At 39.9% G+C, this 12,995-nt stretch overlaps 2 protein-coding genes across 3 annotated transcripts in view; one reads left to right on the top strand and one right to left on the bottom strand.

The window, feature by feature from the left end:
- LOC131651900 (uncharacterized) overlaps nt 1–12,995 on the bottom strand; it is a 72,006-nt gene that overhangs the window by 17,866 nt on the left and 41,145 nt on the right. The window lies entirely within an intron of this gene.
- On the top strand, nt 5,683–6,978 carry LOC131649886 (uncharacterized). Its single transcript, XM_058919630.1, has 2 exons — nt 5,683–6,340; nt 6,458–6,978. The coding sequence occupies exons 1-2, from the start codon at nt 5,683–5,685 to the stop codon at nt 6,976–6,978; spliced, it is 1,179 nt and encodes a 392-aa protein (XP_058775613.1).

Here is a 12,995-nt window from a genome sequence, read left to right as displayed (position 1 = left end):
ATTCTGATAAACAACCAATTGGTCCTAATTCTGCAAAGTTGACAAGTTATATTGGTACACTTGTCCGTATGCATATTCCAGTCTCCATAGCTACCTGGAAATCGAAGACGAAAAATTTAGAATTGGAGGAGAAAAAACAAGCGATTTGGGAAGAGCTTCAGGTATATATCATATATGGTTAATTGTTGTTATTATCTTGACGATAAATTGTTTAAATTATTTATACTAACACACTATGCGTACGTTTTTTTGCAGAGGACTTTTGAGATACCAGATGAACGTAAAAGCTACATACTTAGTTTGGCCGGCAAGAGATATAGAGGGTGGAAAAGTTTTTTGACAAACACCTATCTTAAGGATAAAGATGGAAAATTTCTTGAAGATGCACCGGGACGGCCAACAAAGTATGCGACCTTCATTGATGAAGCAGATTGGGCTGAGTTTGTAAAGCAAAGAGATGAAGCTTTTCAGAAAAAGAGTGCCACGAATAGGGAGAGAGCATCCAAACCCGCGTATCCATACAAAAAAGGGCGTTTGGGATATGCACGCTTAGAGGATAAAATTGTAAGTAAATAGAAATTCGATTTAATTAATTGTCTACATGTGCATGTTTTAATTGACGATTTTATCGTTTGTGTCAATGCATAGTTGGAGGAGACTAAAAGTGAGGAAGCTTCACTTCCTGTACATGTGTTGTGGAAGGAAGCTCGTGTGGGCAAGAATCACGCTGTCGATCCCGATGTTCAGAGAGTTTATACTGAATGTGTAAGTATAATACTGTGTCTTTAATTAAATCAAATGTTTTTTAATATATAAATGACTTTTTATCTCCACTAATAATTATTTAAATGTAAATGAATTACAGGAGACCTTGTCGCAATCGGCATCCACCGGTGAGGAGAGCGTACTTAGTAGAGTACTAGATGCTCCCGAGTATCCCGGTCGGGTGAGGGGTAAGGGTCATGGTGTGACTCCAACCTCTTTTTATAAGAGTTCTAGGAGAAGATCAAATCTTACCAATGAAGAAGTGTTGCAAAAGTTGCAGGAATTGCAAGCACAGGTCTCTGAATTGCAAAGAGATAAAGATATGTATATGAGAGAAAAGTGCAACACTTCATCGGTGAGAGAAACTAGTGATAAGGCTAGTATCAACTATCAAAAGAAATTTCCCGAGGTAATTATAAGTTTTTTTCCTTACAAACTGTTCTATTTTATTAATGATAATGACTTTATATTTACTTTTGGTTTAGGGCATTTCATCTTGCCAACTATACTTATCGGAACCGAATTATCGACTAGTTGGCAAGGGAAAAGTGCACAACACTTCGGGAGATTTACTTCACCACAGACCGCTCCCGGATGGACACCTGAAAGTATCGGTGGATGTTGTATTAGATCGTGATGCGATTCTACCGGTACCTGACATGGTCTCAGAGACGACATTGCTGCGAGATGCAATAGGATCGTTTGTTGCATGGCCCTCGGAGCTCATTACCATTAGTGATGAGGTAAATTGAAAACGATTATGAATCATTTAGTTTTCGAATGTCAATTCTAAACCGTTTATTAATTATGTTTTACATTTTATTTTTAGACTGCTCCTATAAAACCCGCAATTAAGGGTAAAGGGATTTTACAGGAGGAGGAGTCTGTTGCATCGCTAAAAGAGGTACATTTAAAGTGTTAATATATAATCTGAATCAAAATATGCATGATTTTATATTTTACCTAACTTATATGATTTTTAGGCATCCGCTCGGGAGTCACAACAAGTGACGCAGCAGGTTCGTAGCGTACCACCCAGTGGTCCTCCGAAGCAAGCGGCAAGAAAAGGCGGTGCTTTTGTGCCTCGATACCGGGCGACACTCGCAACAATGGTTGATATGTCCGATATGAAGGATGGTGCTTTACGGGAAATCGATATGGATGAAAGTGTCTTCGGTATTGAGTTCAAGTCACATATTACAATTGACGACTTGCAAGAGATTTTTGACCAGGATCAACTAGGCGTCAGTAATATGCAATCATACATCCGGTAATATTCACTCATCCGATATATTATTTAATTAGTCCCACAATATAATTTATTTACACTTTTCAATAAAAAGAATCTAATGTTTATTATGTTTTTATTTAAGGTTGTTGTATGACAGAGTGTTGCGCGGGACTGCATTGTCTAACAGATTCCGGTTCGTGTCTTCCGCCCATTGCAGCGGAATGGAAATTGTTTCGGATCCGGAATCTGTTAGACAGCGCTTAGTCGATAGATTCATGTCCACCGGCAATACAGAATGTCTGCATCTTTGGGCGTATAATACCCGACCAGTAGGGTTAGTTTCTCATTCTTTATTCATCTAATCTCTGTTTCTTTAGTGTATAGCAATATTTTCATATAACCTATTGTTTTAATTTATAGAGCACACTGGTTGCTGCTTGCTATCAACCCGATAAGGGAAGTCGTGTATTATCTGAATTCGGTAAAGGGTGAATGGACCAATTATCCGGCCATGAAGGAAATCGTTGATTTGTAAGTGGGATCGTTCTAAATATATATTCGTGTATATTTATATATTTACTTATTTGTGAGATTGATCTAAACATATGCTTTTATATATTTGTTAATTAGATCAATACAAGTATTCCGTAGTCAACGGGACGCACAGGTATCCCGGACTAAATCAAACAACATCACCTGGATCGAAGTGCAGGTACATTACTTTTCACAAATTTGCTTATAATATTTATGCTACTTGGTAAAACAAGACAACTTATATAGAATCTTATTTGTTTTTCTATGTAGTGTCCGATACAGCGTAACAGTTCAGACTGCGGATACTTTGTATTGAGGTTTATGAAAGAAATCATTCAGGCGAATCAATTAGAGATTCCTCGCACGGTATAAAGTTATAACTTAAGATAATTTCATATAATTTATTACATTTACCTAAATATATTATTCATATTATGTTTTTGTTTTATAGTACCTTGACGAATTCCGTGCTGCTGGGTACTCGAAGCTAAAGTTAGAAGAAATCAAAGAGGAATTGTGTCAATTTTATATTAAGCAATTTTTCATGCAGATTTGAACTATAATATTGTTGATTTTGTAATGATGTATATATATAATTTTGTAATGATGTATATATATAATTTTGGATATTATAATGGTATATATTAGTATATATATTGTCTTACTGATGGCTGAAATAATATAGTCGAAAATATATTACAGGTCGAAAATATATTACAGGTCGAAAATATTACAGGTCGAAAACATTACAGGTCGACTGGGAGGATTAAATTATAGGCTGCACATAAAAATACCTCATTTAGCAACTACAGCGCTTCTAAAAAGCGCTCTTAAAGGTCCACATACTAGAGCGCTTCTTAGTAAAAGCGCTGGCAAAGACCAGTAAAAAAGCAAAAAAAACTAAAAAATTACGCAGCATACAAAAGCGCTTTGGGAAAAGCGCTCTGGTAGGCCCCCCTATGAGAGCGCTTTGTCTGGAAAAAGCGCTCTCATAGGGGGGCCTACCAGAGCGCTTTTCCAAAAGCGCTTTTGTATGCTGCGTAATTTTTTAATTTTTTTTGCTTTTTTACTGGTCTTTGCCAGCGCTTTTACTAAGAAGCGCTCTTAAAGGGGGGTCTACCAGAGCGCTTTTTCCAGGAAAGCGCTCTTATAGGGGGTCCTACCAGAGCGCTTTTTCCAGGAAAGCGCTCTTAAAGGGGGGGTCTACCAGAGCGCTTTTAAAAGCGCTTTCGTAGCCTACGCCAGCGCTGGCTTTGGCAGCGCTTTAAAGCGCTGTTAAAGGCCAAAAAAAGCGCTGTGAAAGCCCTTGTACGGCGTAGTGCTTCAAACATTTCAAACGATTTAAAAGTGAGCTAAGCAATTAAGAGCCCATGAATAACCATGGATACAAAGGGTGCCTTAAACCTTCCCTTTGTATAACCTACCCCCCGAACTCAAAGTCTTTTCAAAAGGGTTTTTCTGTTCTTTTAGCCTTTCTATAAATTGGATAAAATAAAAGTCGGTGGCGACTCTTGCTTACCGCGACATTTCAAAAAAAAGTCAGTTCACCGTATTACATTAAGGTAATTAACTCCTAATTGCTTGCTCTGGTTTAAATCCTTTTCTACTCTTTTCTCAAAAAACCTTCAAAAGGCTGCGCTTACTTACAAGCTAAAGTCTTATTTCATTTCTAAACATTTTCAAACATTTCAAAGTGAACTAAGCAATTAAGAGCCCATGGAAAACCATGGATGCAAAGGGTGCCTTACACCTTCCCTTTGTATAACCTACCCCCCGAACTCAAAGTCTTTTAAAAAGGTTTTTTTTTCTGTTCTTTTAGCCTTTCTATATATTGGATAAAATAAAAGTCGGTGGCGACTCTTGCTTACCGCGACATTTCAAAAAAAAGTCAGTTCACCGTATTACATTAAGGTAATTAACTCTTAATTGCTTGCTCTGGTTTAAATCCTTTTCTACTCTTTTCTCAAAAAACCTTCAAAAGGCTGCGCTTACTTACAAGCTAAAGTCTTATTTCATTTATAAACATTTTCAAACATTTCAAAGTGAACTAAGCAATTAAGAGCCCATGGAAAACCATGGATGCAAAGGGTGCCTTACACCTTCCCTTTGTATAACCTACCCCCCGAACTCAAAGTCTTTTAAAAAGGTTTTTTTTTCTGTTCTTTTAGCCTTTCTATATATTGGATAAAATAAAAGTCGGTGGCGACTCTTGCTATCCACAACATTTCAAAAAAGTCAGTTCTCCCACCGTATTACAGAACTGGCGACTCTGCTGGGGACATTCAAATAAAAGAGGGGTTACCTTAAAAGTTTAGGATCACTTAAATGTTTTCTATTGTTTGCTTTGCTTGCTTTATTTTTCAGGGCTGTTTTGGGAAAAAAATGAAGGACGAATCCTACACCCGGATTCAAGAACACTTAAGATAAGAGCGGCATAGTCATGGAGACCTCCCTTGTGCATGCTTGGGATTGGTCAATATGAAGTTCTCACTTGAGTTAGGCCTCCACTGGTTATTGTGTACCTCTTTTGCATGAGAGAGGTTTATGCATGTATCTTTGGGTGCGTCGGAGCTCAAGGACCTTTAGTCACCTTTAACCCACCTTAACTTTTAGGAACGTAGTGGGAGGGCTATTCTTGGTGCATGCCAAGTTATGGTCGCGACCCGATGCTACAACTCAGATAGGTTTCTTCCTAAAGTATCATTGCGTGGTATGCATGTACCATGTTTGAGGGTGCTTTAGAAGGGGATGACAATTCTGGGTCACTGGTAGAACCCGTTGCTGAAATCTCTTTATCCATAGAAGTACCTTTGGGAAGGGTATCTCACCTAGTCAAACTCCATGCAAGCCGAGCCTAAGGAAATTCTGTGATTTATGTGGACTTATCTGTGCTTGTGACTCATGCATCCATGAATCATTCATACATATCATGACTAACTCATTCCAAAGAGTTAAAGGATTGTTAACCATATTTTGTTTTGTAGGTCATGGAAATCAAAGTTCGTAAGCCTTTCTGCCTCAGCTTCAAGGGAGTGCCTACATCTCTAAAGATTCTTTGTGATAATGTTTTTGGTGCTTTTGTGCTTTCCGAGTCTCTTAACAGATTAATCAGCCTGGTACGAACCAAAGTGGATGAAACGCTCCTCAACACAATGATCCAGTTTTATGATCCCCTCCTTCATTGCTTTACTTATAGAGACTTTCAGCTGGTCCCCACATTGGAGGAATTTTCATCCATACTAGGATTACCGGTACTTGATCAGATGCCCTACACTGGTGAAGAAGAGATTCCTAAGTTGGAAGATGTTGCTGCTGCATTGCATTTGCCTCGGTCAGAAATAAAAAAGGCTTGGGTGAATAAAGGAGAATATAATGGTTTGCATATTGACTTCTTGTATAATCAGGCCGAGATCTTGATTAATGCTGCAAGTATGGACGCTCTTGAAAAAGTCCTCGCTTTCCTGATCTATGGGCAAGTCTTATTCCCTCGTTACGATAAAATTGTTGACGTGATAGCCATCAAGATCTTCATCAGCAATAATCCCGTTCCTACCTTATCGGGTGACTTGTTGCATTCTATCCACCATCGGTCATCTAAAGGAAAAGGTTGCGTTCTTGGATGTGCACCTCTTCTACATAAGTGGTTTATTTCTCACTTACCCCGTTCCGTAATAAAGAACGAAGAAGGTTGGACTTGGGTTCAAAGAGTCATGAGGCTTTCGTACGATGATATCGTTTGGAACCAAAAAGAGTTTGACGGAACCCATTTGTTTGATAGTTGCGGAGATTTCCAAAATGTACCTCTTCTTGGTACCCGAGGAGGAATAACTTATAATCCCATATTAGCTCGACATCAGTTTGGTTTCGCTTTGAAAGACAAACCTCGCTCCATATACCTTAGTACGGAGAAATTTGATTACGATTCAGATACAACCGGGAGGAAGAAGTTGTTCATTAGAGCTTGGTCCAAGGTCAAGAAAGAAGGTACGAGAGAATTGGGACCAAGGAACTACATCCCTTCAGATCTTTATTTTAGGTGGATTTATGATCGAGTTGTTGAGTATGGTATACCATATCCATATGATATCCCTGTTGTGCCAAGGGTTACCCCTCCGGCCATTCCTGTGGTTTTGGAGCCTTATGTTCCCGCTCCAAATGAAGACCTTGCTGCTACTATTGCTTCTTTAAGAAGAGAAAATGCTGATCTTGAAAAGCGCTTACGTGAGGTTGAGGCTGAAAAAGCAGTGTTAGTGGCTGATGCTAAAGAGCGTGATAGTATGCTTGACTATTTCTCCCGTAAATGGAAGATTGAGGATTTCGTCTCTCCAGATCAGATACAATCATGGGAACAAGAGATTGATAGACTCCTCCAAGAAAGAAACAAGATGATTAAAGCTCACAAAGAAGAGATCATAAGTTTAAAGAGAAAGCGCCGACGCGAAAACTGATTTCTATTGTTTTTATGTTATATTTTATTTTATATTTTCAGCACTTTTTGATGTAACTATTAATTTCATAGCACTATATTTTTACAAGAGAATTAATATTTTTACTTTTATTTTAATATGTGTTAAAAATCCTTTAATTCCTTGGAAACATTGCATAAGCATAAACATATCATTCATAAACATTACATCACAGGATTTTATAAGCAGGTCTCTCATTTTTCCGCTGTTTATTTCAGTAAGGAAATGGATCTCGAACAATCTGTCAAGAATCTCTAGGCTCAAAATGCTGAGTTCCAAGCTTTGATCCTGAACTTGTCCAAGGGGTAAGATGAGCTGAAATCCCTTCTAACTAAGAAGGAGAAGAAGACAAGGAAACCAGTAAGCATCCTCAACATGGGAAGAAGATTCAAGGGCCCTCTCAAAAAGGTCAAAGAAGCAGAAATTCCCAAAGACAATGAAGAAGAAGATGATGATGCTAGCATCAAGACTGATGCAAAGAGTAACGCCGCTTCTGCTAAGCAAGATGATGAAGAAGGAGACTACTATTATGAGGAGGAATATCCTGAAGAGAGGTACAAGCAATTGGAAGAACGTATGAAGGCCATGGAAATCCAGAAGGTACCTGGGATGGATTTTGAGGAATTAGGGCTCATCTCTGGAGTCGTTATCCCTCCAAAGTTCAAGACCCCGACTTTCGCTAAGTATGACGGAGTCTCTTGTCCCAAGATGCATCTGAAATCCTATGTGAGGAAGATTCAGCCTCACACTACTGACAAAATGTTGTGGATCCACTTTTTCCAAGAAAGCTTATCTGGAACCCAACTCGAATGGTACTATCAACTGGATAGCGCCATATTCATACATGGGAAGACTTAGTTGTTGCTTTCTATAAGCAATACCAATAAAATGCTAATCTCGCACCTACACGTACTCAATTGCAAAGCATGGCTATGGGTCCGAAAGAGAGTTTCAAGGAGTATGCTCATAAGTGGAGAGACTTGGCCGGAAGAGTTCCACCCCCTTTGGCTGATAGAGAGTTGGTTGACATGTTCATAGGTACGCTGACTGGTCCGTTCTATAGTCACCTATTGGGTAGTTCATCCTCTAGTTTTACGGAGCTCATATTGACTGGAGAACGTGTTGAGAGTGGTATTCGAAGTGGGAAGATTCAGGTAGGCGCTACCTCTGGTACTACAAAGAAGCCATATCATGAAAAGAATGAATCTGATGTTGTGCACAGTCAGAAGGATCATAATAAGAATGATCAGAATCAATCTGTAGGGGCCGTCCTAACCTCTGCACCAACACCTCAATAGGCTCCCAAACAAGGGTATCAACGCAGAACAGACAAACCTAGAAGATAGTTTACCCCGATCAACATGCCTTTGTCTCAAGTCCTGCAACATCTACTGAAGGCTAGCTTGATCACCACGAAGGATCCTCTGAAGATTGTGAACACTGCGAATCCGACTTATGATCCTAAAGCCACATGTGCGTATCATTCCAATGCTCCTGGGCACCATGCAGACAATTGTTGGGCCCTGAGAAATAAAGTCCAAGACATGATAAAAGCTGGTGAAATCGAGTTCGACGCTCCAGAAACCCCTAATGTCATCATTGCTCCTATGCCAAAACACGACAAAACTGTTAAAGTTATCATGGACACGGTCCATGTCTATGATGTGAGAGATCTGTCAACTCCCCTCCCGGATATCAAGAGAAAGCTTCTACAAGCCGATTTATTTCCGGGGTGCGACCCAAGCTGTTATTATTGTGCATCCCCGCCCAATGGTTGTGAGAATCTGAAAAGGGGAATTCAAGGCTGGATGGATCGTCGTACTATCAGGTTCGAAAAGATTCCTTCTATAGAGAACTTGTGCGAAGGTTTCTCCCATGGCTTGAAGATTGAAGACATATCAGTAATTTCCAAAGTTCCACTGAAGATCCCAACTAAGGCTCCACTCAAGATTTCTGCTGAACCCCGTGTAGCTCCTATGATCATTACTGAGCCTGGTCCAATTCCATATTCTTCTGACAAGGCTATCCCTTGGAACTATGGTGCCGAGGTCTATATTCAGGGAGTGAAACAAGAGCTTGTAACTGATAAGGTTGTTGAAGACGCTAATCCTGATGTAGGTAACATTGTCGGAACTAGTAAAGTAACAAGAAGCGGAAGAGTGTTTTCTCTAGAAATCTCTCCAAACACTGCTGCACCTGCTAGTACCCCTATTCCTAATCAAAATGCTGATACTCGAGGCAAAAGACCGTTGCATGAACCCATCCAGACACCAGCTGAGATTGCTGCTGAAAGTCCATCTCCTGAAGAAACAAATGAGTTCTTGAAGATCATCCGTAAGAGTGATTATGACATTGTTGAACAGATGGGGCACACTCCTTCCAAGATCTCTATGTTATCACTCCTAAGCTGCTCCAAGACTCACGCCAAAGCTATGATGAAGTTTCTAGAGGCTGCCCATGTGCCACAAGAAATTTCTGTCACTCAACTTGAGAATTGTATTGCAAATCTGACAACAGACAATTACCTTGGGTTTTCTGATGCTGATCTGAGTCCTAGTGGAAAGAATCATAACAAGGCTCTGCACATCTCCATTAAATGTGGGGGCACCACTCTGGCCCACGTACTAGTTAACAATGGTTCGTCTCTGAATGTTCTTCCCAAGATGGTATTGGACAAACTCAACCCTGAAGGACTCGTGCTGAATTCCAGTGATGTGATAGTGAAAGCTTTCGATGGTTCAATGAGTACAGTATATGGTGAAGTGGAGCTCCCAATCATAGTAGGTTCTCAGACTTTCAACACTGTGTTCTATGTGATGGAAATTCACCCCGTTTATTCTTGTCTACTTGGACGCCCTTGGATACATGGGGCAAATGCTGTGACTTCGACTCTGCATCAAAAACTGAAATACCCGGAGAAAGGCAAGATCGTCACTGTGTATGGTGAAGAAGAATACGTGGTAAGCTTTATAGATGCAACCAAGTATGTTGAGTTTACTGGAGAAGTCTTTGAATCTCCCCGACAAGCGTTTGAATTGGTCCCTCAAGTGGCCCCTGAGGCTAAACCTGCCTACACTGCTCCTAAAGTCACCATAATTCCTCCTACAATGGCTTCTCGAAAAAGATGCTAGGGCTGTGGTTGAAGAAGGTGGTTGTACTATCTGGGGACAGCTCCCTAATATTCCTTACAAATCCAACAAATGGGGTTTAGGCTGCACTGCTAAAGATCAGAATGAAGAACAACACTCTCGCCCAGAAGGTTTGAAGTATCGTTTCATCAGCAAAGGGGTCAACGCCATAGGAGAAGATGAAGATGATTGCAGCCTGGACAAGTGGATCTTTCCTACACCTGACGAAGGGCTGGACAACTGGAACACTGAAGATATTGTCTCTATCTCCTATAGTCAGCAGTAATTGCCATTTCTAGTTTTGTTTTGTTTTTATGTTTCTCAGTCTTATTTTCTTTACTTCAATAAACAATAAACTTTAAAGCCGTGTGTCTTGTCCGAGGCACAACGGTCCATTTGTTAGGTCTTGTCATTTCATAAGCATATTTTCATTCAATAAAAGCATTGGACGTTTTGTATTCGAATTGTGTGTTTGCTTTTTTATTTTTCTTTACTTTTCTATAGCTATGTGTTCTTACACACACCCACATAATGCACTGCAGATCCATATCCACTCTGGATCCCATTGATAACGACTCTGCTATTGCTAAATATGACTTTGAAAATCCGATCTACCAAGCTGAGGATGAAGGTGAGGAAGATTGTGAAGTGCCTAGAGAGCTTACCAGATTGCTAGAGCAAGAAGAAAAAACTATACAGCCGCACGAAGAGCCAATTGAGGTTGTGAATATAGGCACCGACGAAGAAAAGAAAGAAACCAAGATAGGGGATGAACTAGAGGATGGTGTCAAACAAAGATTGATCCAAATGCTACGAGACAATGTTGAGATATTCGCTTGGTCTTACGAAGACATGCCTGGGCTCGATACAGACATTGTGGTTCACCGTCTACCTATCAAAGAAAACAATCCTTCGGTTAAGCAGAAGTTACGAAGAAGCAGACCTGACATGGCTCAGAAGATCAAAGAAGAGGTTGAGAAACAATTCAATGCCGGTTTCCTGAAGGTAGTGAGCTATCCACCATGGATCGCTAATATAGTCCTGGTACCTAAGAAAGATGGAAAGGTCAGAATGTGTGTAGACTACAGAGATTTGAATCGAGCGAGTCCCAAGGATGATTTTCCCCTACCACATATTGATATCCTAGTTGACAACACCGCACAATGCAAAGTGTTTTATTTCATGGATGGTTTCTCAGGTTATAACCAGATTAGGATGGCACCCGAAGGTATGGAAAAAACAACTTTCACTACTCCCTGGGGAACCTTCTGTTACAAAGTCACGCCGTTTGGGTTGAAGAACGCAGGGGCAATGTATCAGTGCGCAATGATAGCTCTGTTCCATGATATGATTCACAAAGAGATAGAGGTCTATGTTGATGATACGATTGCAAAGTCTAACACTGAAGAAGAACATCTGGTCCACCTGCAGAATTTGTTTGATAGGTTGAAGAAATATAAGTTGAGACTGAATCCGAACAAGTGTACTTTTGGTGTGAGGTCTAGTAAGCTACTAGGGTTCGTTGTTAGCAGTAAAGGTATTGAAGTCGACCCTGCAAAAGTGAAATCCATACAAGAGATGTCGGTTCCACGGAATGAGAAAGAGGTTAGAGGATTCTTGGGACGTTTGAATTACATTGCCAGGTTTATTTCCCATCTGACCGCTACTTGTGAGCCGATCTTCAAGTTACTGAGGAAAGATCAAGCAGTGAAATGGAATGACCAATGCCAAGAAGCTTTTGACAAAATCAAGAAGTATCTTCAATAACCTCCGATTATGGTACCACCCGTTGAAGGAAGACCTCTAATTATGTGCTTAACAGTATTGGAGAACTCAATGGGGTGTGTACTGGGGCAACACGGCGAGTCTGGTCGAAAAGAGCATGCAATATACTACCTTAGAAAAACGTTTACCGACTGTGAAACGAGATACTCACTGCTCGAGAAAACTTGTTGTGCTTTGGCATGGGCTGCTCGCCGACTGAGATAGTATATGTTGAACCATACCACTTTATTGATCTCTAGAATGGATCCTATCAAGTATGTGTTTGAGAAAACCGCTCTCTTTGGACGAATAGCAAGATGGAAAATGATACTAACAGAATACGACATTCAATGCATAACACAGAAAGCGATCAAGGTGTAGCAACGTGCCTAAAAATTTAATGTTTAGAGTCGCCACCTATTCTACCAAGGCGAATAGGAAACCTACGCACTTAAGAGGTCACGGTAAGATACTATATTCAGGTCGAGGGAAGGTGTTAGGCACCCTCAACCCTTTCCTAAAGGCTAACATTTCAAAGATAAAGGTTCATGACAAGGTTTATAAAGAAAGGTGACAGAGAGTAATAATAAGGCTAATTATATTGACATGATTAGAATTTAGAGGAAGGGGACTCGCCTTGTTGCCAAGTGCCTACGTATCTCCTTAGGGAGAATCAGAGTCAACTTAGTTTGGGGAAGGGTTGTACGCCCTTAGGATTAGAATTTGATTTGAGATGGTTTGAAGGCTTTTTGAATGGCCTATCGTAGTTTTGAATAAGGATGAAAATCCGTAGTTTGATTTGAAGTGTTTGGAATGTTTTAGATTTGGGAAGTGTTTTAGGATTTGGGCGTACAACCCTGATTTTAGTATGTACTATTAACCGCGATGATCAATAGATTCGATCACCATAGTTAAAAGATTAGTAGTTGTATCGTTACCAATTTTAATTGATTGATTCAATTATCACCAATAACGAATGAAAGTGTTTTTTAGAAATTTAAATGATTTAATTTGTATCATTACCCTTCGTAATCGATTGATTCGATTAAAAATGATAATGAATTAGAATAAGGGAAATAGGCTAATCATCGCAACCAATGAAAATGG

This window comes from Vicia villosa, linkage group LG2, assembly GCF_029867415.1.
Source record: "Vicia villosa cultivar HV-30 ecotype Madison, WI linkage group LG2, Vvil1.0, whole genome shotgun sequence".
Classification (NCBI taxonomy): Eukaryota; Viridiplantae; Streptophyta; class Magnoliopsida; order Fabales; family Fabaceae; genus Vicia; species Vicia villosa.
Note: the sequence above shows the minus strand (reverse complement) of the source record. Positions and strands in the feature narration are given on the sequence as shown.

Coding starts and splice junctions, on each gene's coding strand:
- LOC131649886 (XM_058919630.1), top strand. CDS start 5,683: ATGATCCAGTTTTATGATCCCCTCCTTCATTGCTTTACTTATAGAGAC. Junction 6,341..6,457: donor CCAAAATGTACCTCTTCTTG/GTACCCGAGGAG, acceptor ATTACGATTCAG/ATACAACCGGGAGGAAGAAG.